This window comes from Auxenochlorella protothecoides, assembly GCF_000733215.1.
Source record: "Auxenochlorella protothecoides strain 0710 unplaced genomic scaffold scaffold53, whole genome shotgun sequence".
Taxonomy (NCBI): Eukaryota; Viridiplantae; Chlorophyta; class Trebouxiophyceae; order Chlorellales; family Chlorellaceae; genus Auxenochlorella; species Auxenochlorella protothecoides.
The window spans coordinates 406,709-429,673 of record NW_011934321.1 but is presented as its reverse complement, the minus strand read 5'-3'; the positions used below and the strand labels follow the sequence as shown (position 1 = coordinate 429,673).

The window sequence follows — 22,965 nt, the reverse complement described above, 5'->3', positions numbered from 1 at the left end:
TCATGCTGGTCGGGAGTGTGGGAGGATCCTGCCAAGCATTGCTGATTAAGGCAAACTTTCTCGCATCCTGTGAGCTCCTTGCATCGTGCGTCACTACTCCCCCTCAGCCCTGAGCGCAAGCTGGATTCCCAAGCAAAACAGGGCCCCCTCTGGTCTGGCGCTACATCGACCGCAATCACTCTGGTCCAGCTGTTACACAGGCAGCGCGCTCCAGGCTCAGGCGTGCACGGGGATCTTGTAGGTGCGGGCGGGGCCCTCGAACAGCTCGTGGGTCTTGCGCGCGGCCAGGGGCCCGTGGTTGCCCAGCAGCTTGGCGTTCAGGCCGTCGGCGGCCAGGCGCCCCTCCTGCTTCCACTGGATGTAGTCCTCGCGGTTGAAGGCAGTGAAGCCCCAGTTCCGCGACACCACGATCTTCTGGCGGCCGGGGAACTTGAACTTGGCGCGGCGCAGCGCCTCCTCCGCCACCACCACGTGCGCGTCGCGGCAACGGATGGACAGCAGGATCTGGCCGATGGCCACGCGAGCGCACAGGGCAAAGGGCTTGCCGAAGGCGCCGCGCATGCCGGTCTGCAGCCGATCCGCGCCGGCGCAGGAAAGCATCTTGTTGATGCGCAGGACGTGGAAAGGGTGCACGCGCACGCGCAGGTGGAAGGCGTCCTTGCCCGCGTTCTTCACCATGTACTTGTTGGCGGCAATGCGGGCCGCCTCCATGGACTCGGAGGAGATGTTCTCCTTCTCCCAACTGAGAAGGGGGGGGGAAGATGGGGATGGACATGAGCTTCTTGTGAGTGAGAAGGGTTGCGGGAGTGACGTGAGGGTTGTCAGGTCCAGTGCCATCCCCGGCCGTCCAGCTTTGCTGAGGCTCCCGGCTCCTCCCCTCCACCCCTGGTCTCCAGAAGGCAGCACGGTGGAAAGCAGTCGCGCCCGGGGCTCCTGACCAGGGTTCTCAAGCCCGGAGCCGCGACTCCTACCACGCGACAAATCCCACCACGCGTTTGCTGGGGGGGATGAGTCTGGGCTCACGTCAACAAGGCCGGGACTCCCTCCCTGACCCGGAGGGCCTTTTCTGGAGCCCCTCGCGCACCTGACCAAGTGGACGCAGCTGGGGAAGGTGTCGACATTGGCGCGACGCGCACCGACGTCGTAGATGCGGATCTTGGGGTCGGGCACACCACGGCAGAAGCGGGACTTGGGGTATGGCTTCCCCTTAATCTGCCTGTAGCAGCGGGCCGGACCTGCATTGGACGGAGTGGGGATATTTTCGGGATCAAGAGCGACCCCCAGGCATGTCCGCGCGCCTCATGCATCCTCTGCAGCCCCGGCGGAGCGAGGCCATCGCTGGCGCCGGCAGGCAGCCCGGCGGGAGGGCAGCCCAAGTGGTCGCGACGCCCCACTCACGTCTCGCCATTGTAGCTTCTCTCTCTGTCCTACTCCCAGCGGAAAGAGGCCGGTGCCAGTCCACCTTGCGCCCTTTGGCTGCCGAGTTTTGCAGGTGGAAGGGACCGGGGTCGATTGGTCGAGGGCGCCGGGGCTCTAGGCCCTGCCCACTCGGCTCGGGTCCTTCGTGGGCGTTCATCGGAAATCATCCCTTAACATGACGTGATGAGCATCTCGGTCGGCTCGGATTCACCCTTCTGAGGGAATAGAGACAAATCAGGCGCCTCGGAGAAGCCCTGCAGCCTCGGAACACGAGGCGCGCCCTCGGCAGCGCCCTAGGGTCTGAGAGTTGGCCATGAACGCCAGTCTACCGGCGCCCGGCGACATCAACCTGTCGCATGGCGTTTTCGGTACGTGAGGATCTCTGCACGCGATGCCTCGGGCATTGCGCGCCCTGCGGCCTGCAGTGGTGGGTCACTCCCGTGTGCCGCGACCTGCTTACCGCGTCCCCATCCCACCCGCACCCTCCTCCCTCTGGACAGGGGACTTCGACTACACCTTCACTGACAAGGAGCTGGAGGATGTGCTCGGCTTCATGGAGCGACAACAGGTCAGGGGCCCGGGGGAGCCATTCCCTGCCCCACCCCAAGCCCTGCCGTTTCTGGCACCAGGCACCAGCCAACCACCCCTACAGTTCCAGGTCAGTCCTGGGGGCGGGCATGCATGTGCACACTCTATGCATGGAGCGGCCGTGGGCATGCGTGCCTTGCTTGATCCTGGGTGTGACTGGCTGGAGCACCATCACAGCCGCGTGCAGGGGCAATACGGTCTGTATTGCCTGCCGCGCGGTCTGGGAAGCAAAATGGATTCAGCGCATCATTCTTCTTGGACTGATCATGTGTTGCTCTTCGAGCATACCCCCCTCCCCCTACTCGTCTGAATCCCATGCAGCCCCACCTGGCCAGCACCCTGCCCACCCCGGAGACCGTGAACCTGCGCGCCCAGCCCCAGCCCTACGACTACGGCCTGCTGCACGTGGGCGGCGGGGGCTTCGACCCCGGCCGCATGTCCCCCTTCCTGCCCTCCGACTCCCCCGGCCTGGGCGTCAAGCTGGAGCTTCTGGACTCGCCTCAGCAGGCCCCACAACCCCCGGGCATGCCCCACCCGGGCGCGATGTTCAGCCGCGGCCATCCCGACAGCCTGCCCCCGGTCCCGCCGACGGCGCACCCACCCAGGCAGCAGCAGCAGCAGCAGCAGGGCGGCGGCGGCGGCTCGGCGGCGGCCGGCGGCGGGCAGAGCAGCCGCGGGTCCGACGCGCGGTCGAGCGCACCGGCCCCCCCCGCCGCGACGGCCGGCCTCACGTCAGCCACAGCACGGTGGAGAAGCAGCGCCGGGACCGCATCAACTCCCTGATCGACGAGCTGCGCGACCTGGTCCCGCCACAGGCTGGCTGCGGCACCGGTGAGGCGGCCGAGGGCAGCGACTCGCGCCGGCCAAAGCACGTGGTGCTGGCCGACACCATCCAGCTGGTCCGCGACCTCCAAGAAAAGGTGGGCGGGTCGGCGGGATGGCGGATCTCTGATGTGTGGTGTGTGGCTCGGGGTGGGCGTGAGTGACGGTCTCGGGCGGGAAGGTGGGGAGTGCCCATCGCGCTGGCACCAAAAACCGCGCGCGCGTGCCGGGTCCCTCATTCACCACGTCTGCGGCTCGCCATAACACACTGCACCGCTTGCGACGGCAGGGCGCCAGGTTGCTGCCCGTGCTTCTGCTCCCTCTCCTCCTGCCCTTGCCATGATCGTGCGGCCACACCTCCCCCCCCTTCCGCTGCTCCCCGCTCCAGTTGGTGACGAGCGAGCCCCGGCCGCGGCGGCAGGGCACCTCCTCCACCAGCGTGTCGGCGGCGGGGGCGGAGCACGACTCCTCGGCCCTCTGCCCGCCCGGCGAGTTCCACCGCGAGCTGTCCTCCAACAGCCAGCGCTCCGCCGACTCCCACCCCGACCTGCCCCAGGCCCCGGACGACGCCTCGCCCATGGAGGAGGGGGTGGTGGTGGAGGCCGTAGACGACACCTTCTACGTGAAAGTGCACTGCAAGGACCGCGCCGGGCTGCTGGCCGACATCGTGCGCGCCCTGAAGACCATGCCCCTGGAGGTGGGCGGTTGGGGGCGACAGGGGTGGAAATCAGGGAACCGGGAGGCAGGGAGGGAAAAGAAGCAACCTTGGGGGGTGGGTGTGCTGAATCATCGATCTGCATGGGCTGGAGACATGAATGGGGGGTTCAATGCCTGATGTTCCTGAGTTTCTCTGGGGTACACGTGGTGCTCTGCAACCCCCCATCCTGTGGCCAGCAGAGATCGGGGGCGCTGACCTGGCCCCTGCGCTGCGCTCCTGTACTTTCCCCTCTGTAAACCACCGGCACCAACCCAGCCAGCCACCCCTCCCCTACCTTTCCCCGCCCCTCCATCCCCCCCTGTCCTCAGATCACCAGCGCGGCAGTGACCACGACGCGTCACGGCATGGTCTGCGACGTCTTCCAGGTCCGGCTGGAGCGCGGGGAGGCGGTGAGCCTGTCCGCATTGCGCGACGCCGTGATGGCCGTCATCTTTGACTCGGTGGCCGTGGGCGAGAAGAAGCGCCGGGCCGACCAGTGAGGGGTTTTAAAGTCGCTGGCTACGGAGCGAGGTGGATGGGCTCCGCTGGGGTGGGGAAGCAGATGCCAGCGTGCGCCTGCCAGGCACTCAAGATGCTTCAGAGGCCTGTGCTCAGCGTGGACGACCCGGGCGGGACAGGTGCCCCAGGGTGGCACTGCCTCCACCTGGGCCCCCAAGCAGGGAGCTGTCGTCCCACAGGGCTGCCCCCAACTTGTTGTAGAATAGTGCCGCCTTGCCCCCCGGCCTCGCAACGGCGCCGCCGCATGGCGGGGGGCCCTTCCGTCGCCCTCTTACCCTCCTCCTGCCCTTTACACAAGAGCAGCTTGCCCCCCCTTGCGTGCCCTGCACCCCAATTTCCCAACAACCCACAGCACCGTGCTCTCAACTTGAAATTCTCTTGACCTGTGTTGACCCTTGTCATTCCCTTAGCGTCGCCCAGGCTGTGAGTCACATGCCTGGCAGGCACTTGGTTGGGACTGTGATACCAGAAGAAAGGTCAGAGCAAGGTCAGAAACGTCCCCGGCCACGGAAACCGCCGGGGCTGGCGCCCCGCCCGCGGAAGCCACCTGGTGGGGAATTGATGCGGATGTTTGAGCCTGGTCATGGGTCTGCACGCACGGACCTTCCCTGCCACTGCCGAGGGCCCGGGTGTGTGGCAGCTGAAAGAACACCCTCATCTCACCTGGACTCCGCCCCCGGCCGCCGCCAAAGCTGCCGCCACGGCCGCCAAAGCCGCCGCCACCCCGGCCGCCAAAGCCGCCCCGACCGCCGGGTCCGCCCCGACCGCCCCGGCCGCCGCCGCGACCTCCGCCCCGGCCGCCAGCGGCGCCCTTGGGCTTGGGAAGGAAGCTGCGGGCACGCAAGGGGTTCATCGTTGACTTGGAGGACAAGATACACCCCATTGATCTCTCCTTGCGGGGGCTGACAGGGCAGGCAGCAGGTCTGGAGCAGTTCACTCACTAGCAAGTCATCACAAAGGATCCCCCCCCCCCGGCCGTGTCACGCCACCCACCGCTCTTGTGGCAGGAGCTTGGCGGGGTCGATGAAAAACTTGTCTCCCTTGTTGTAGGATGTGGCGACAACACCGTCGCTCATCTTCACGGTGAAGAACTGCAGGGCGCGGGAGTGGGGGTTGACGAGAAAGTCCCATGTGCACCGCCAAGCCCAAACAGAAGCGCGGGAAGGGCATAAGCGTCTACATCGCAGACAGGACAGTGACAGCCATTCTCCGATCTTTAATAAGATGCAAACGCAGTATGGGAAGGCACACGGCCGCATATACGGTGCAGCAAAGTACACATTTAACAGCCACATACTGTGGTCCCGAGGCCTTGCTCCCCTACTTACCACATTGTTGATCTGTCCGAAGATCTCCTCGACCTTGCCAACCTGGGTCTTGTTCTCCAGGAAGATGGGGGCGTTGAAGTAGGGGATCTGCAGGGGGTTGGAGGAGAGCACATGGCATGATTTGTACCTCGCCGTCTCCCACAGTGCCATCATCACACCTTGAAACCCCTGCCCCAAGTCCACAGTCAATCCACCCCTCACCTGCTTGGAATCAGCCAGCTTGATCACAGCCTCGCCCTCGCAGGGGTGCTCGAAAGTGCCCGCCTCGATGACAGACGCAGGTGGGCCTTGCTGCTCGTACCCGCCCCGGCCCCGGCCACCGAAACCGCCACTGCGCCCGCCGAAACCACCTCCACGGCCTCCGAAGCTACTGCCGCCACCTGTTGTGATGGTGGGCGGTGCAGGGTTGAGAGCCTCAGCCGGTTTGAAGCGCCATGCCCCCGGCGCGCCGTGCCCCGCAAGGAATTCACTTTGCGGGGGAACCCGACTGCCTGCTCCAGTCCCCCCACCGCAGTCTGCATGCACACGCATTTGATGATAAATTAATTCAGCGCAACCCACCTCTACTGAATCCGCCCCGTCCCCGCGATGGCGCCCTCATGTTGCTGCCGGGAGTACGGCCCTGTCAGGGCCCGGCCGCCAGATATTTGATCGCAGGATGCACCTCGGTGTCTGCTCCCCACGACACTATTCAGTATGAAAACGTACTGCAAAAGGCGAAGAGGGCTCCGCGCCCCTCGGTGGTGCAGGCGTGCGGGGAGCCTGCTTGGCTCGACCCCTGGCGCCTTTCGCGCATCGCATGCGCGCCATGCCACATGCGACACCCCCCATCTACAAGCCGCCCTCTAAAGCCCGCATCGTCAGGATATGCCAACCGGTACTGCTGCTGTGTTACAGGCGTGATGTCACATGTCGTAGGAATGGCCAAGAAGAGCGCGGCCACTCATTCCTCGTCGCTGCTGTCCTCCACCCCGTTTGGTAGGAGACCATCCTCGTCGTCCTCCTCCTCCTCGCTCTCCGACCCGCTCACGCTGTCCTCCTCCTCCGCATCGCCCCCAGCCCCATACACCTCCTCCACCGCCACCGACCCATCCTCGCCAAGCTGCACGCGCACGGGCGCGGGCGCAGGCGCGGCGCCCGCCGCCTGCTGCGCGCGCTGCGCGGTCTGGGCCTGGGCCAGCACCAGGTCCAGCCGCCCCGCCAGGGAAAGCAGGGGCTGGTAGGTGGCCAGCCGCGCCTCCACCGCCTGGTGCAGGCGCCCCAGCACGGGCTGCATGCCCGGGTCCGCCACCAGGCTGCCCGCGTGCACGCGCAGCGTGGCGCCCACCCAGGCCGCAAGCGCCTCGCCGCGCGCGGGGCTGGCGCCCAGCCGCGCCACCAGCGCGCGCAGCAGCAGCGCGGCGTCCGCGGGGCCCAGCGCGCGCAGCGTGGCCGACACCACGCGCTCGCGCCGCACCGCCAGGCACCGCTCCAGCAGGTCGCGGTCGCCGCTGCGCAGCGCCTGGCTGAGCAACGTGGCCAGCGAGGCCGCCGACGGCCGGGCGGGGAGGCCCGTGCCGTGCGCAGGGGGGGGGCGGGCGCGACCCCGGCGCTGACCTGCAGCGCCGCCAGGCGCTCGCCCAGGGTGGGGCCCGCCTCAGCGGCCTGCGCTGCCTCGTCCTCGCTGCCGCCCAGCGCCTGGGAGGGAGGAGCGGGGTGGGGCGGGAATGGTTGAAGAAAGGAGGCCTGTGACCCTGTTGGCGCACGGCGCCAGGGTGGGTCTGCGAATGGAGGGCCAATCCTTGTCCGAAGGCAGCAGAGGCTTCCAAGCGGAGCGTGGTGATCAAGGCGCGCCGCAGGAGAGAACCCCAATCAACCGTCGTCTTGTCCTACCAAAGCGCCCCTGCCGCCCCCTCACCTCGGGCATGGACTCGTCCTCGTCATCGGACGCCTGCGCAGCGCCGCGCTTGCTGCCGGGGCCAGACGGGGTGGCGACCGTGGACCGGGCGACGTCAGACACGCCCACGATGCTCACGCCCTTCTTTCCTGGGCCCGCAGCGGGGGCCGTGGAGGCGATGGCTGCTGGCGAGCTCACCAGCAGGCTCTGCGTGGGGGTGGCGGGGGGCCAAAGTAGATTCACGCGCTACATGCCAGAGCAGATCCGCGACGCACACCCTGACTTGAACCATGGGCACGCTGGCACCACTGCACCCATGCCCTCGGCACTCTGCGCACAGCATAGGACCTTGTGATTCCCAGTACAGCATGGCGCTGGGGTATCAGCTGGAAGGCACCCCAGTCCCCGTGTAACATCCCACCCACCTCGTCGCTCATGATGGGGATGATTGTGGGTGCGCTGGCATCTGTGCTGAAGGCAACATGCTGCGTCTGGAAGTGGGGCTTGGCAGCCGGCCCACTCGCGAGCAGGAGGGTGCATCCTGAGGACAGAGATGTAAGGAATGGCGAGGTCAAGCTCTGGTCTAGATGGTCACCTCTGGATCCAAACACAGCGCCATCAAGGAAACTCTGCCACACCGTTGAGAACGCCTTCACGACACTCTCTGTACGCTGTTCCCATGGTCCAGCCCCTCCCAGACACCCGCCAGCCAGTCATTCGCATTCCCATCTTCCCCGTGCCAAAACACCCACTCACTCACCCGAGGCGTCTGCGGACTTTATCGTCGCGCTCAGCACCCCCGCGCCCTCGCCAGTGTTTGCGACGCGGGTCGCCTGCACCGCCGGCAGTCCCTTTTTCGTGGGCAGCTCGGCAGCGACAAACACCTCCAGGCTGCCGTCTTGTAGCAGAGCGGCGACGACCACGCCCCCTTCCTGGCCCTGCATGCCGGCGGCGCTCAGTGCCCGCGCCGGGACCCGGAGGCTCAGGGTGGCCGCCGCCGTGAAGCGCATGGCCTTGCCCCTGCGACCGGGGGCCATCCGCCAGACAGTGGCGGAGCGCTCGCCCTTGCCGGCGGTGGCCACATGAGCCTCGCCGGAGACGATGGCGATGGCGGCAAGGGGCGAAGCATGCGGCGTCCAGGTGGCCAGCTGGGAGCCGCTGGCCATGTCAACCAGGGAGGTGGTGGTGCCGCTGATGAGGGCGCGCCCCTCGGACAGGACGCTCACCCCCGTCAGCGGCCCCTTCGGGCCCTGCATGGGGAATGCATGTGCGTGTTTGTAGAGCATACTATGCCAGGAAGGAGTCCATGCATGGAGGTTCTGAGATGAAGGATCCAGGGGGTGTCAAACTTCTGCCTCCCCACGCTCCCTCACTCTGGCAAGGGCAGGACTCTGAGCTGGATCCGTCCCCCCCCCCCCCCCCACCTTGCACTCCAGAACCCTCCCACTCTCCATGTCTCCTCATCCCTCCACTCAGGCATCCACCATCCACTCCTGAAAACCGATGCGGTGGACCTCACCTGGAAAGAGGAGACGCCCGCCCCCGTGGCAGCGTCGAGCACGGCAGCACCGCCCACCCTGCCCACCACCAGCAGCTGCCTGGCATCTGGGGAGTGGGCGAGGCCCGCCACGCCGCCCTCCAGACCGGTGGGGGTTGTGTTCCAGGCCTGGGACGTCGATGCAGAGTCCACAGCCTTCACGGTTCCGGAGGCTGTTCCGACAACAATGCGACCCTGAAGGTGGTGGGTTTCGTGTTGATTGCCGACTGAAACGCTGCCCCTGGGGAAGGATGCATGCGCAAGTGCTGTCATCCAGCCTCCCCAAAGCCTGTCGATTTCGTACACGCAGACTACTGCACCCTTGCAGCCTTTGGAACATCTAAGCTTGCATGCGAAGTATTTGAACACTCCAAAGCCCACCTTGTTGCCCCAGGAGATGCTGGTGATGATGTCGACGGATGCCCCGCTTGCGCCGATGGCGCCGCTCACTGCCGGGGTAAGGTCTGCGGTCAGGCGCTGTGATGCCACGCCGAATATTTTGAGGCGTCCATCGCCCGACACAGTCGCCAGCTGGGACTGGGTGGGGTCCAGCAGGGGGCTGGGTGGAGCCATGACGGACGCGAACAGCCCGGCGCCCTGGGGTCGCCGGGCAGAGCGCTAGCTGGGTGCTCCCAGGAAGGGGTGTCAGGATTGGGTCCACAGCCTACCACCTACATATGTGAGCAGTTCTAATATGAATGCAGGGCGGGAGGTGGGTCTGCATGCATGATTGGAAGTTCCTGCCGGCCGGCACTGGAAGGGAGGGGGGGCCCCAGGGCGCAACAATTCGACCTTTCTACTGCCCCGCTCGCGACCCTCCCACGATCGGGCAACGATACGAGATGGGCATGCATGCGCGTGGTCGTGCCCACAGGCCGACCATCGGTCTCTCGATTTAGTGTTTTCGAGGCTTCCAAGCTTTTGATATATTCCCAGGATCCGTGTTCAGTAAGCTTTGCTTCACATCCAGGGCACCCTCCTTCCGGTCATATAGGGCGAGGCCATCTGGGGACATGGCTGCGTGCCAAGGCATAGGCGTGAGCCAACACAGGTCGCTCATCGGGACATACGGACGGTTTCCTGGTGACCCATTCGTGCGTCGCTCCGGTGAGCAGCTTCTGTGGGGAAGCGGGAGGTGGAACCAGTGCGGAAATCAATCGCATGACATGGGGTGCTGATGTCATGTTCTAGCCCGTGGCATGCTCTTCAGGACCATGTAATATGACTGCTCATCGCGGCTCCCCCCCAACCATAGCAGGCGGTTCAGCATGGCGCATGCGACCCAGGCTCTCGCCTGTGCGCGCCCACCCTGGCACGCCACCAGTGGATGACGGGGAGCTGGTCACGCCAGACCCCGCCCCGGAGGTCCTTCCCTTGGAACTGGGGGATGCAGAGCTGAGGGAGGCCACGGGCCTGCAGGACGGGCTGGCGGGGTCCGACTTCCCCGCCCAGGACGCCGCCGACGAGCGGGCGGAGGAGGCCGCCGCCGCCGCGGCTCAGGACGTGGACGCCGCGGCCACGCGCCACTGGGTGTCGCTGCCCAGCCTGCCCGCCTCGCTGGCGGAGCGGCCCGCGCTGCGCTACGCGGCACTGGGCCTGGGCGGCTTCCTGGCGCTCAACGTGGTGCTGGTTGGGGTCAAGGCTCTGCGCAAGGCGCTGAGCCCGCAGCAGCGCCGGCACCGCACCGTGAACAAGAACCAGCTGGTGGTGACCACGCTGGCGCAGTACCTGCCGTCCAACCGCGCGGGGCTGGCGGGGAGCATCCTGGGCTCCCTCCGCTTCCGCACCGGTTTCAACAATGTGGAGATCTTCAGGAAGTACCTCTGGTACCTCCTGCGCGAGCGCGCCTTCAAGCAGGAGGCCGTGGACGACCTCCTGGCCCTGAAGGCCGCCCTCCAACTCACAGACTCCGAGGTAGGGCTTGGTGATTGTTTTGGGGGGCGGGGGGGGGTGGGGGTGGGGCGGCAAATAATCGAGGGAGGAGGGATGTGTATGTGGGGATCCAAATGGAGCTGGCAGTGGGACAATTCCTGGCTCCTTGCCCTGTATCCACTCCAATATACATTGAACGAGTGCAAGTGCTGATGGGTGCCCTGGATATCACGGGACGCCCCCCTCACCGTGCTCTGCACAAAACCCATGGTTCTTCTTTCCTCCCCCCCCCCGCCTAGGTTGCCGCTGCGCTGCGGGAACGGGCCCAGCGCATCTACGACAAGTACGGCAACGTGATGCTGGACACCTCGGGGATGACGGGGGCGGGCATTGAGCGCAAGGCCACCAGCAGGTGTGGGGAGGAGGGAGGGCTGGCGTTGGGAAGGCTTTGGGTGGTGTGATGTGGAATTGGGTGTGTGGTTGTCCCTGGCGGAACAGGCCCGAGAGTGCTGCCAAGCTTCATGGGTTTGCGAATGTTCAAATGGCAGGTGCAGTACATGGGATATACAAAAGCTTCTGGTTCATGCTTGGCCTGACAACAACTATAGCCTGTGCCTTCTCAAGCACGTGTGAATCAAGCACAAGCCAACACCCAAACACACAGGGCCCTCTTCTCCAAGCTCCAATACTTGACGCAAGTCGAGGGGTTGCTCTCTCCCGAGGCTGCCAAGGAGGTGGATCTCAGAAAGATATTTGGTGCCACAGAGGTGCGGAGGTGGGGAGATGCGATAGTGTGCTGTATGTGCCGCTGTGCAGCCTTGCAAGTCATCAGGAGCCCAGGGACCGCGCTGCAAAGGTCCAAGGTCCCACTCCTCAGGCTTCCCTTGTCCATTACGTAATCCACTGTATCTCCCAGGACGATGTGGCGAGACTGAGGATCGTCAGCCTGCAGGACGTGGACCTGGAGGCGCTGATGGAACAGAGCTCGGCAGTAGAGCCCAAGAAGGAGGAGCCTGGAGCCCAGCTGTGATCTTCAGTCGCGAATGCTGAGTTGCACGCTTGCCTGTTGCTCAATCCTCCTCCTACCGTCGATGGCCCAATCCTTTCTGGATGCACGATGTCAAGTTTTCTCCAGCGACGGTGCTGTACTGCATCAACTGGCCGTGTCGAGAGGCAGCAGCCCATGCCGGCCATCTGGCATGCTGTGTGCGGCGCGTATCAGACGGATTCCCGACACCGGTCGACCGTGTCGAGGCCAAGCACGCGTTCCATGCACCCTGTCTGCCTACTTCACCTCGTGCACGCTCGACAGGGCAACTCGTCATTCTCTCTTGGATCAACAGGCCTGGGAGCACGTCCTGCCGATTCTCCCACTCCTCATCACCAGGCCCAGGTGCACCCAACTTCCGTACGCGCCCCAGAGGGATCTCCCACCCCAATACCAACTCATCCACCACCTTCTGACATGGCTGGGCAACAAGGCTGGCTGCGCGGCGTGGTCAAGGAGGTGCTGAGCGGCGACACCCTGGTGGTGGCTGGGGCTGTGAAGTCCGGTATTCCCCCGGAGAAGCGCCTCACCCTGGCGTCTCTGATCGCCCCACGCCTGGTACGCCGGTGTAAAGGGCTTTCGTGTTAGTTTCATTTCCATATGGTAGCAATGTGCCGCGAGGTGTGGCCGCCCGACTCGTTCCTCTGACGGTGATGATCTCGAGACAGCTCACCAGCACCGAGGCCTGCACCTGCTCCGATCACAGGGACGGCGGGACGGATCCACTCCTGACGAGCCGTTTGCTTGGGATGCCCGCGAGTTCCTGCGCAAGCTGACAGTCGGCAAGGTGCGCGGACCCGACCAAGGCGCTTGCCTGATGTTGGCATTGCTCTGCATGATCCTATACGAACAGCCGAGCCGCCCGCTCCAGGTCCCCGCCCCATTATCATGCACCCCAGCCCGTCGTGTTCCGCGTCGAGTACACCCTGGACCAGAGCGCCGGGCGCGAGTTCGGCTCCGTCTTCCTCAACGAGCGTGACAACGTGGCCGTGGCCGTCGTCGCGGCAGGGTACGCCAAGGTGCGCCCCGCGGGCGGCCAGCAGTCCGCCTTCTACGAGAACCTGGCCCGCGCCCAAGAGCAGGCCGAGGCAAAGGCGCTCGGCCTGTGGACCAAGGTGTGCTTGAGATGGATGGCAGGGCTGGGCATTCCTGATCGAGCGGGCATGGGCGGAGACCCATGCAGTGTGTGCCTGGCCGATGATGCTACACTTGGGCTGCTGAACCGCATTTGTGCCGGCGCAGCTCTTCTTTGGTGGCCTTTGAAGGTCTTCGAAACAATCTTTACCGTCCCGCAGGATGCCGCCGCCCTCGAGGCTGCTGTCCGTGACGTCACTAGCAGCGATGGTGAGTGGGTATATGAGAGGCAGAGAGCGGCGTGTGAATGCCGCCCAATGGGTCTCCGGCTGCAATGGGTGACAATGCTGATGTCCTGTCAAAGCCAGCAGTCCTCCCTTGCTTACCCGGAACCCTATACTCAATCCCTTCACTCTTCCACACACACACACACACCATTCTTCTCCTTCCTTACAGCCTTTGACGCAGCGTCCTTCCTGGCGGCCACCGGCAAGGGCAAGCCCGTGCAGGCCCTGGTGGAGGCCGTCATTAGCGGCAGCATGCTGCGCGCCACGCTGCTCCCCTCCCTGCAGCCCGTCGCGGTCATGGTGGCGGGCGTGGCGGCGCCCTCCATGGGCAAGCGCCCCGACGCCGACGCGGCCGAGGGCGCCGCGGCGCCCCAGCCCGAGGCAGGGGCCCGCGAGGCCAAGCACTTTACAGAAGTGCGTACCTTGCAGCGCGAGGTCAAACTCACCCTGGAGGGCGTCAGCCAGGTGACATGGGGTGTCAATACGGAGTGAGGGAAAGGGGGGGGGGGGGGAGTGATGCTATGCGTGGCCCCCTGAACGGCAATGGGGACAGCGTGTTGAAAGTGTGCAGGCGTTTGTCTATACGGTTCCCAGTGTCCTGGCAATGGACGCACCGTCGGATTCCCCTGCCCTCGTGCGTTTCCACCTGGCTTTCCTGTGTTGCCCTCCCCACGACCCGCCTGCCAAAAGGCTGCGCCGCCTGGCTCCTCATTTTCCTGCAAACCACATCCTTCCCCCCCCCCTCCCCAAATCACAATTGCCTCCCAGTTTGGCGTGCTGGTGGCCAGCGTGTCGTACCCCGTGGGCGAGTCCGGGCAGGGCGAGGATCTGGCCAGCGGCTTGCTGCAGGCCGGCCTGGCCAGGGGCGCGGAGTGGAGCCTGAACATGATGCCCGGCGCCGCCTTCCACCTGCGCGAGGCGGAGCGCGCGGCGCGGCAGGCCCGCGTCGGCGTCTGGCACGCCTACGTCCCGCCCCCCACCGCCTCCGCCAAGCTCTCCGACGACTTCCAGGGCACGGTGACCGAGGTGGTGAGCGGCGACTGCCTCATGGTGCGCGACGCGGCCTCGGGCGTCGAGCGGCGCGTGACGCTGTCCTCCATCCGCACGCCGCGCATGGGCGGGCGCGACCGCGCGCCGGAGGCGTGGGCCGCCGAGGCGCGCGAGCTCCTGCGCTCGCGCCTCATCGGCCGCCCCGTGCGCGTGAGCATGGAGTACACGCGCAGGGTCGGCGGCGGCGCCACGGACGCGGCCGCCGCCATCGCCGCGGTGCGCGGCGCCCCCGCCGGCGAGGAGCGGCTCATGGCCTTCGGCTCTGTGCTGTCCGGCGAGGGCGAGGCCCGGTTCAACGCGGCCGAGCTGCTGCTCCAGCGCGGTCTGGCGCAGCTGGTGCGCCACCGCGCGGAGGAGGAGCGGTCGGCGCACTACGCCGCGCTGGTGGCCGCGGAGGAGGCGGCCAAGGCGGCCAAGCGCGCGCAGTGGGGAGCACGCGAGGCCCCCGCGCCGCGCGTCAACGACCTGTCGGCCCCCGGCGCCGCGCAGCGCGCGCGCGCGCACCTGCCCTTCCTCCAGCGCGCGGGCAAGGTGCGCGGCGTGGTGGAGCACGTGCTGTCGGCCAACCGGCTGAAGGTCAGCGTGGCCAAGGAGGGCGTCACCCTGGCCTTCAGCCCCAGCGGCGTGCGCTGCCCGGCGCGCGGGCAGGCCGCCTCGGCGGGCCGCGCCGCGGTGCCGGAGGAGCCCTACTGGGCCGAGGCCCTGGCGTTCGTGCGCGACCGCGTGCTCCAGCGCGATGTCGTGCTGGAGGTGGAGGGCGTGGACCGCATCGGCACCTTCCTGGGCACGCTGCACGTGCCGGCGGGCAAGCTGGACCTGGGCGCCGCGCTGCTGGCCGCCGGCCTGGCCAAGCTGCACCCCAGCTTCGACGCCTCGCGCCACCCGGAGCTGGCCGCCGCCGAGGAGGCCGCGCGCTCCAAGAAGCTCAAGGTCTGGGAGAAGTACGAGGCACCCGTCACGGGGGCGGCGGAGGCCGACGAGGCTGGCGCGGGGGGGCAGGTGGGCGAGGGTGTGTGTGTGTGTGTGTATGAGGGTGGGGGCGAGGGATCTGGAGAGGGGAGGGAGAATCTCGTTGCTGGGCAGGAGCGGGGGAGGATTGACGCAGGGACCGACATGATGGGGCGCTGCGTTTACGTGGCATGCGGCACAATGTCGTTCTGCCCGAGAAAGTGGTGGTGGGTCATGCACAGGAAGCCCAGCAGTGCACTCTCGTGGCCATTGTGCATCGGGAGCTTGGACCGCTCCAGATCCTGTCCACTGGAGGGTTGAGTCGACGAGCGTACAACATCAGGAATACAAACGGCCGTACAGCCCAGCACCCCAGGTCTTCCATACACCTCCCTGCCTCCCTACTCCACCTCTCACACCTTCCCAAACCTCCCCCCTGAAAACTTGCACAGGGTGAGACGCTGGAGGTGGTGGTGACCGAGGTGCAGGACGCCACCAGCTTCTACTTCCAGAACGCGGCCGAGCCGCGTGTGACCTGGATTGCCGACGAGCTGGCGGCGCTGGACCTCGGCGCCACGCCTCCCCAGACGGTGCGCGCATGGTCGACCAGGGCAGCAGCGCCGGAGAGCAGGAAGAGTCGGGAAACCATCCTCACCACCTCGTCGTCCACCCTCCCCCCCACACCCCCCACCCAGACCCCCCTCCCCCCCCTCCCACGCACACACATAACAACAGGCCCTGCTGCGCGCCGGGGACAAGTGCGTGGCGCGGTACGAGGACGGGCAGTGGTACCGCGCCAGCGTGGAGCGGGTGCACGCCGCCGATCCCACCGCACCGGAGTACGACGTCTACTTCGTCGATTTTGGCAACCGCCAGCGCGCCAAGGGAGCGGCGGTGCGGCCCATGGACGCCGCGCTCGCCGCGGTGGCTCCGCAGGCCACGCCGGCCACCCTGGCATTCGTCAAGGTGGGTGGCTTGGTTGCGTGTTGGTCGGAGGGCGGTGGCAGGAAGGGGCGAGCGTCGGAACCCCCTCGTCAGAGAGCGTGGTGCCGGAGCCCATCGTGCGCTGACTCGGACGCAGCGGGCAGGGGAGGTGTGCACCCCTGGCCTCTCACGTCGGAGTGGGTGGCATGACTGCCGATGCACAGCATTCGTCTCCAATCTATTCTCACTGCTCTTGGCCACGTGTCGCGCCCAGCAACCTCGTACCCGCTTCACCGAATTCGTCCTGCAACCCCCAACCCCCTCCTAAGGCTCCCGGGCTGGATGACGAGTATGGCGTGGACGCGGCCTCCATGCTGGCGGAGCTGGTGGGGTCGGGCGCCAAGCTGTCTGCAGTCGTGGAGAGCAGGGAGCGAGTGCAGGCCGCCGGCAAGCAGTGGGCCGCGCAGGCGGCGGTGAAGCTGCACCTGACTCTGCGCTCGGGGGCCGAGGGCGAGTCCAGCGTGAACGCCAAGCTGGTGGCGGCGGGCCTGGCGCGCCTGGCTGCCCCCAAGGTGAGGGTTTTGGGGTGATGGGGGAGTGGGGTGGGGAGTGCGCGTAGCGCGAGGCTGGACCAGATCGTACGTGGGCCCCAAGGTGTGTCGGGAGGTGACGTACGTGATACAGCGCCCGGCGAGCCCACAGGGCACACATACTGGATACGCACGACTCTCCATCGCAGGGACGAGGCTCGTCTTCCCCAGCGCTGGAGGAGGTGCGCGCCGCTCAGGACCAGGCCCGCCGGAGCCGGGTGGGGCTGTGGCGGTACGGCGATCCGGGGTCCGACTCCGAGGAGGAGGGTGGGAGCTACCCCAAGCTGCGCAGCGCAGGACCCCGGCGCTAGGAGGCATGGCTCACCGAGGCACGAGCAGATCCACAGCTGTCTCAGGCAGGAATCGGGTCCCGCATGTCCACTGCGCATCGACACAATCCAAAATTCCCATTGTTGCAAGCATGTCCATGCCTCTGATCTGAGAGGCATGACTCGAGGGCATTCGCCGTCGCTGGTGCGGTGCAACCATGCGATCCGTCCATGGCAGGTCCGTTTCGGCATTGAGCCGGCGTTGCAAGCAATGCCACAAGTGGCTGCTTGGCTGCTTCTCATCCTGGTGACAATACCACCCTGTTTCGAGGACAAGCGCTCCCAAGGGGCCGCGGCTTAATCCTACGTCAGCTTAAAGAACCCCCGGAAATTGCCTGTGCTGCTACCTGGAACCCAGCCTTCCTGATGCGAGGACCGACATATCTTGTGACACATTGGGCCAAACCCAAGAGTGAATTGTAACGAGCGGTGAGATAACTGTGGTACAGCCTCCTAACAACCCTGTCGAGGTGTAAGTCGCGCCTCGGGGACCTGCCGTCATGCGGTCCATGATCCTCTTCTCCGCCATCGCTTGTCTGGCGACGCTGCCCGGCCCAGGTACGGTGCCCAGGGCAGTGCTAGGCATTGATCTTTAGATTTACAGGGCTCACACACTCGCTGAACCCAGCTGATGTCCACATCTGACACCGACCCGCCGCACAGGGATGGCGCAGGGAGACGCTTGCGTCGCCCTCACACCCGACACCACTGGGGTGGTGGGTAACGATGGCATCACCAACCCGCTGCTCCTCAACACCCTGGTGGCGGGCGTGGATGAGGCGCTCGTGTTCCCGGATTCTAAATCCATCGTGTGAGTACCCTTCGGGAAGATCTTTTGAACGAAGTACAGCAGAAGCTGTGGAGCCCCCCCTCAATCCCATACACAATAACCCCTGGAGCACCGATCCGAAGAACGAGGCCAGCACTGCAGCACCCTCAGGCTGAATTCCCACGCATATCCATGACTGTTGCAGGGACATGCCGCTCACCGCCCCACCCTCGGAGGTGTATGCGGCATACGCTGAGCTGGGCCTGCCCGACCCTCTCACCGACATCGAGGCCTTCCAGACCAATGCCACGATCAACGAGACGCTGCAAGAGTTTGTGGCCACCTGGTTGACCGAGCCCGGCACTGACCTCGCCAATGTGACGGGCCTCGTCGGGCCCAACCCTCCTGAGTGGTTTGAGGTGCGTCCGTATATGAGGCTGCAGGGATGGAGGGCTTCATAGTTTCCTGGAGTGCAACTAGAATGCATATCGCAGAAGCAGGCAGGGAACATCTGTGCTGATTCATGCGTGCCCCAAGGTGGCATGTTGCGTGGCCAGGGAACTCGTGATTACAAAGCTTGTGACCGTGAAACCACCGCATCTCTCACCTCCCTTTTCCTCAACACCCCCCGCTTTCCCTCCTTGCACAGACCATCGAGGACCCCAACCTGAAGCGCTGGGCCGATTCCCTGTACGAGGCCTGGAACCTGCTGACCCGCCAGGTCGCGCCCAATGTGTCGATGGACACTCAGCTCTACACGATGCTCCCCGTTCCCAACCCCTTTGTCGTCCCCGGCGCCCGCTTCCGGGAGGTGTACTACTGGGACAGCTTCTTCGTCATCCAGGGCCTCCTGGCCAGCAATCTGACCACCCTGGCCGAGAACATCCTGGACAACTTTGCCTACCTCGTCCAGGTGCGCATGCTCGGCGGTAGGCTGCGCTCTGGGTCGCTTCGCTGTGCGCTGTGGCTGGTGGGCGCATGGCTTGATCTCGACACGATTCCTTTCATCACAAGGCGCTTCTTGAAAAGCGCCAGGGAAGTGGGCGTCACTCGATGTCGGTCCTTAGAGCACTGCATGTCCCTCTTGGGGCATGCCCTGTAGCATTGACACATTCGGACGTACAATGCTTCACAAGTCTCCCACCTGCCCGCTGTCTCGCAGACGTACGGTCACATACCCAACGGCATCAGGACATACTACATCAACCGCAGGTGTGGAGGTGCATGCTGGCGGTGTGGTCGATGCCCCTGCTGCCGGTCAGGATTCATTCATCTGCTTGCCCCTCAAGGAAGTGTGTCTTGCACCTTTACATCCCTCTCCGCCCATCCAATCACCCCTCTCTCCAATTACCACCCCCACAATACACAACAGCCAACCCCCGCTGTTCAGCGAGATGGTCCGCATTGTCTATGAGGCCAGCGGGGACGAGAGCGTGCTGGAGAGGGCCCTCCCAGCCCTGCTAGCAGAGCACGCCTACTGGACCAGCGCGCCCAAGCAGGTGGAGGTGCTGAGCCCCGACGGGTCCACCACCTACAATCTGAGCCGCTACCATGCCGACTGGGATACTCCGAGACCCGAGTCCTTCAGGTGTGTGTCTGTGTGATTTGGGGTGGGGTTGGGTGAGTGGTTGACGTGTAGGTGCAAGCGAGCGTGGCCCTGGTCCCTGAGGCCGGATGCGACTCCTTCTTCCAGGCATCAGGGATCCATCACAACAATCTTCTTCGCATTTCACGCCCAGGGAGGATCAGGAGACGGCAAGGAAGGCCGGGTTTGACCCCGCCGCCCCCACGGCAGCCACGCGGCAGCTGTACCGCGACCTGGCCTCCGGCGCAGAGTCCGGCTGGGACTACTCCACGCGCTGGCTGGCGGAGAACAGCACCGACCTGTCCACCATCCGCACCACGCGTGTCCTGCCGGCCGACCTCAACGCCTTCCTGTACCAGATGGAGCGCAACATCGCGACCTTTGCCGATACGCTGGGCTGCGCCGACGTCGCCGACCGCTTTGACGCCGCCGCCGAGGCGCGGCGCGAGGCGCTGGACGCCCTCTCCTGGGACCCGGCGGCGGGGCAGTGGTACGACCTCATCATCGACGCCGAGGACGGGGATGGGCTTGCCGGCCCCGTGTCGGTCGCGCCCAACGCTGTCGTCTTCCCCAGCAACTGGTTCCCGTTGTACGCCGGCGTGGCGGAGGCCGGCAGCGTCCAGGCCGCCGCGGCCGTGGCCGCCTTCAACGCCTCGGGCCTGCTGATGGAGGGCGGTGTGCCCGCCTCCCTGGTGGAGTCTGGGCAGCAGTGGGACTACCCCAACGTCTGGCCCCCCATCCAGGGGCTGCTGGTGCAGGGCTTCCGCAACGCGGGCGGCGCCGAGGCCGAGGCCCTGGCCCAGACCATCGCCGAGACCTACGTCAACCAGGCGCTGCGTACCTGGGAGGAGACGGGGGCCAATTTCGAGAAGTTCAACTCCACGCTCGTCGGCCGGCCGGGGGGCGGCGGCGAGTACGCCGTCGTCACCGGCTTTGGCTGGACCAACGGCGTGGCCCTGCACCTCATCCAGCAGTACGACCTGTGAGAGCTCTTGCTGGAGATTTGGGGGTCCCAGCTACCAGTACCTGGCATCCTTTGCCGTAGTTAGGAGGGTTGGTGTAGACAATTGCCCTTCCTACTGCACGATCAATTTTCCCCGAGGATGCCCTCGCTCCTTGGATCCCGCCTTTTGCATGTCTGGCTCAGCATGGTGTCACCCCTGAATTCAAACGTGTCCCTCTGCTACATCTGATGAACCTACCGATGATCTTTCTTGTCATGCATGCAAACCTTGTCCCCCACAGCGCTGTGATGCCTGTAAGCGAATGCCACCCATCGCTCCTGAGCGAGGCTGCTTGAATGTGATGCCTTGGTCTCAAACGAGCACGCACAGGCCCTGTACGCAAGCATTGACATGCACTGACCTTGACCCCAGCCGGCCAGACCCTCATTCCCTCACTCAAAATCTACTGGAATGAGTTCCCAAGTATATTACATATGGTTCCTGTACCCATGGCCGGAGAGTTCCGCACAAGGCTGTCGAACTTGCTGCCATGCAGCGCTCTGACTGTCCTCGTTCATGAACGCGACCACACAAGCACGGAGAGGGGCTAGGTCCCGAGACCTACCTTGCGGTGCTCAACTTGTCGCGCACGCAGGACCCGCCGCTGCGATGGGCGCCTGCCCCTTGCCTGCCGACAAGCTTTCAAGAGGCCAGCCTGGGGGCGGAGGTTTGGTGCAGGTGGACTGTGATGCGGTCTCCCCGACCCGTCCTGCCTGTTGTTGTACACCAGAGCGCACAAGCCACCGCACCTACTCCCCCGCCCCGCCCCTACCGAACGGTGACGCCTGGCCGTGGGGGTGTCGGCTTCCCGGTGGCCCCCTCGGAGTCCAGAACGGCCCACTCCGCCAGCTCGCCCACTCCGCGCAGTCCGGCCTCTGCTTTCGCGGCCTCGGCGTCTGCAGCATCGCCCAGGGTCTGCATGGATGCAACGTCCTGTGTGGCCACAGGGAGTGTCTGGCGGGGATGAGCCGAGTCCCGGGCTGGGTAGAGGCGGTGATGATGCCGCGGAGACTCGGGGGGGGACAAGGCATGCGAGTTCTGCAAGACGCAACGCTGGAAATGGCAGCACGGAACCGAGGCTCCGTGCGTGTGTGCATAGTAGCTGCAGTGCAGTCGTGCAAACTCACAGACTCAAACATTTGACATTGCATGATCTGTGCAGCTGGTCTCGTCATTCCCAATGCACCAACATACACGACCCTCCACTACCACACCGCCCCATCCAAAAACCCACCATGGAGGAGGCCTCGGTGGTGGAGCAGACGTTGTCGGCCTTCCCAGCCGCCGCCCCGAGGTCCACGACGCTGAGGTCGGAGGCCGCGCGCCGCGGCGCGTTGCTCGGCGCCGACCCCCCCGTCTCTTCTGTCCGGCTGCGCTTGGGGGCAGGCTCCGGGACGCGCACGGACCCGTCTGGCGCCCTGCGCGGTGGCGCCATCGGCGGTAGCCCCTCACCATTCTGAGGCGCTGGAGCATGCGCGGGCCGGCTCTCCAGCTCCTCCCCTGCGCCGCTGGCCGCCTGCGCAGGACAACCCTTTGACGCGTCCACCGCGGTCCTGCTGTTGGCCGGCGTGGGCGCCGCCGAGGCGCCCTGCATGGCCCCCTCGGCGTCCTGCATGGCCTCCTCGGCGCCCTGCCCAGCCGCCAAACCACTTGCGCCGCCCGGCCCCGCCGCCCTCACCCAGTCCGGCAGCTGCTTCTGCAGGACGTGCCTCACCGCCAGCTCCATGCCCGGCCGGCGCTCCGCCCAGTCCTTGACCCGATGCGCAAAGTCGTTGACAGGCTGGGTGAGGTCGACGCGCGCGGCGGGGGCGGGGGCGTGCGGCGCGTACGCACCCGTCAGCGCCACCGCCCGCTTCTTGGACAGCCCCAGGAAGTAGGAGCAGGCCAGGGGGTCGGCGGGCGGGCGGAGGGGCTTGGGCCACGGCCGCACCTCCACGATGCTGCCGGCGGAGCGGATGAGGAGCCGGAGGCGGGAGGTGACCCAACCCTCCCACGCCTCAAAGTCCGCCTCGCTGGCCGCCACAATGTCCACCTTTGTCAGGAGGAGGGGGGGTGAGAGGGCGCATGATTCTGTGCTGTCTCTGACTCTGGCGCCCCTTCCAGCCACATGTGCACACTCAGCTGCAGGATGTCACTCCGTCCATCCTTCAGCCCTCGATCAACACCCCATTCCCCACCCAAACCACAGCCGAGCCTCTCGGCCGTGCCTGGAGGTAGTGCTTGAACGCGGTGAAAAAGGGGAAGGGCTCGTTCAGGCGCGCCCAGTCCGTCACGCCGCCGGCGCCGCCCGCCAGGATCTCGTCGCACACCGCGTCGCCGCGCGCGAACTCGTCGACCATGGCCCCCAGCGTGCACTCCGACACGTTGTAGCTGGAGTTCATGGCGGGGTAGGCGGGGGTGATGATGGGCATGAGGTGCGAGCGGTCGCGAGGGTTCTCGCGCGGGTCCCACACAGGCATGCCCAGCGACACGTCGCGCTCGATGGGGCGCAGCAGGATGGGCGTGGGCCACTTCCACCCTGACAAAAACCTGTCGTTGGTGAGGAGAGGGGGGGGGGGGAGGAGCATGAGATGGTAGGGGCGATGAATGAGGGAGGGGGCCAGGCCTCGACTTCCCTCGCCGCAAGCCTTTTTTTGTCATTGAACAGCTCCAGGCCTGCCCATGCTACTTGATGATCAACACAGCAGGTCATTCCCAGA

The 22,965-nt window shown here is 65.7% G+C and overlaps 7 protein-coding genes across 7 annotated transcripts in view; 5 read left to right on the top strand and 2 right to left on the bottom strand.

The window, feature by feature from the left end:
* Window positions 1–216: 216 nt before the first annotated feature.
* On the bottom strand, window positions 217–9,359 carry F751_4567 (60S ribosomal protein L10; the record flags this gene model as incomplete). The annotated part of the gene is made up of 11 exons (XM_011401962.1): window positions 217–742; window positions 5,039–5,136; window positions 5,374–5,460; window positions 5,575–5,637; window positions 5,694–5,753; window positions 6,557–6,668; window positions 7,284–7,456; window positions 7,675–7,790; window positions 8,010–8,499; window positions 8,769–8,915; window positions 9,168–9,359. The coding sequence occupies 11 exons, from the start codon at window positions 9,357–9,359 to the stop codon at window positions 217–219; spliced, it is 2,064 nt and encodes a 687-aa protein (XP_011400264.1).
* Window positions 1,733–4,026, top strand: F751_4568 (Transcription factor ABORTED MICROSPORES; the record flags this gene model as incomplete). Its single annotated transcript, XM_011401963.1, has 6 exons — window positions 1,733–1,787; window positions 1,920–1,987; window positions 2,329–2,552; window positions 2,744–2,927; window positions 3,218–3,526; window positions 3,856–4,026. The coding sequence occupies 6 exons, from the start codon at window positions 1,733–1,735 to the stop codon at window positions 4,024–4,026; spliced, it is 1,011 nt and encodes a 336-aa protein (XP_011400265.1).
* A 702-nt stretch (window positions 9,360–10,061) lies between the features above and the next one.
* On the top strand, window positions 10,062–11,688 carry F751_4566 (hypothetical protein; the record flags this gene model as incomplete). Its single annotated transcript, XM_011401961.1, has 4 exons — window positions 10,062–10,700; window positions 10,958–11,070; window positions 11,323–11,425; window positions 11,575–11,688. The coding sequence occupies 4 exons, from the start codon at window positions 10,062–10,064 to the stop codon at window positions 11,686–11,688; spliced, it is 969 nt and encodes a 322-aa protein (XP_011400263.1).
* Window positions 11,689–12,123: 435 nt separating this feature from the next.
* Window positions 12,124–16,890, top strand: F751_4565 (Nuclease domain-containing protein 1; the record flags this gene model as incomplete). The annotated part of the gene is made up of 12 exons (XM_011401960.1): window positions 12,124–12,264; window positions 12,413–12,493; window positions 12,606–12,821; window positions 13,002–13,050; window positions 13,237–13,532; window positions 13,836–14,267; window positions 14,361–14,573; window positions 14,637–15,116; window positions 15,518–15,655; window positions 15,801–16,031; window positions 16,319–16,561; window positions 16,729–16,890. 12 exons carry the CDS (start codon window positions 12,124–12,126, stop codon window positions 16,888–16,890), a joined length of 2,682 nt encoding a protein of 893 aa, XP_011400262.1.
* A 518-nt stretch (window positions 16,891–17,408) lies between these two features.
* F751_4564 (hypothetical protein) lies at window positions 17,409–17,723 on the top strand (the record flags this gene model as incomplete). Its single annotated transcript, XM_011401959.1, has 2 exons — window positions 17,409–17,466; window positions 17,572–17,723. 2 exons carry the CDS (start codon window positions 17,409–17,411, stop codon window positions 17,721–17,723), a joined length of 210 nt encoding a protein of 69 aa, XP_011400261.1.
* A 163-nt stretch (window positions 17,724–17,886) lies between these two features.
* On the top strand, window positions 17,887–20,248 carry F751_4563 (Trehalase; the record flags this gene model as incomplete). Its single annotated transcript, XM_011401958.1, has 5 exons — window positions 17,887–18,096; window positions 18,327–18,590; window positions 18,840–18,889; window positions 19,050–19,265; window positions 19,417–20,248. 5 exons carry the CDS (start codon window positions 17,887–17,889, stop codon window positions 20,246–20,248), a joined length of 1,572 nt encoding a protein of 523 aa, XP_011400260.1.
* Window positions 20,249–21,034: 786 nt separating this feature from the next.
* F751_4562 (Poly(A) polymerase) overlaps window positions 21,035–22,965 on the bottom strand; it is a gene marked incomplete at both ends in the record, with an annotated part of 4,103 nt that continues 2,172 nt past the window's right edge. Inside the window, 5 exons of the mRNA XM_011401957.1 lie at window positions 21,035–21,199; window positions 21,501–21,628; window positions 21,719–22,046; window positions 22,113–22,298; window positions 22,444–22,776. Coding sequence (XP_011400259.1) covers window positions 21,035–21,199; window positions 21,501–21,628; window positions 21,719–22,046; window positions 22,113–22,298; window positions 22,444–22,776 — 1,140 coding nt within the window. The remainder of the gene's footprint in view (window positions 21,200–21,500; window positions 21,629–21,718; window positions 22,047–22,112; window positions 22,299–22,443; window positions 22,777–22,965) is intronic.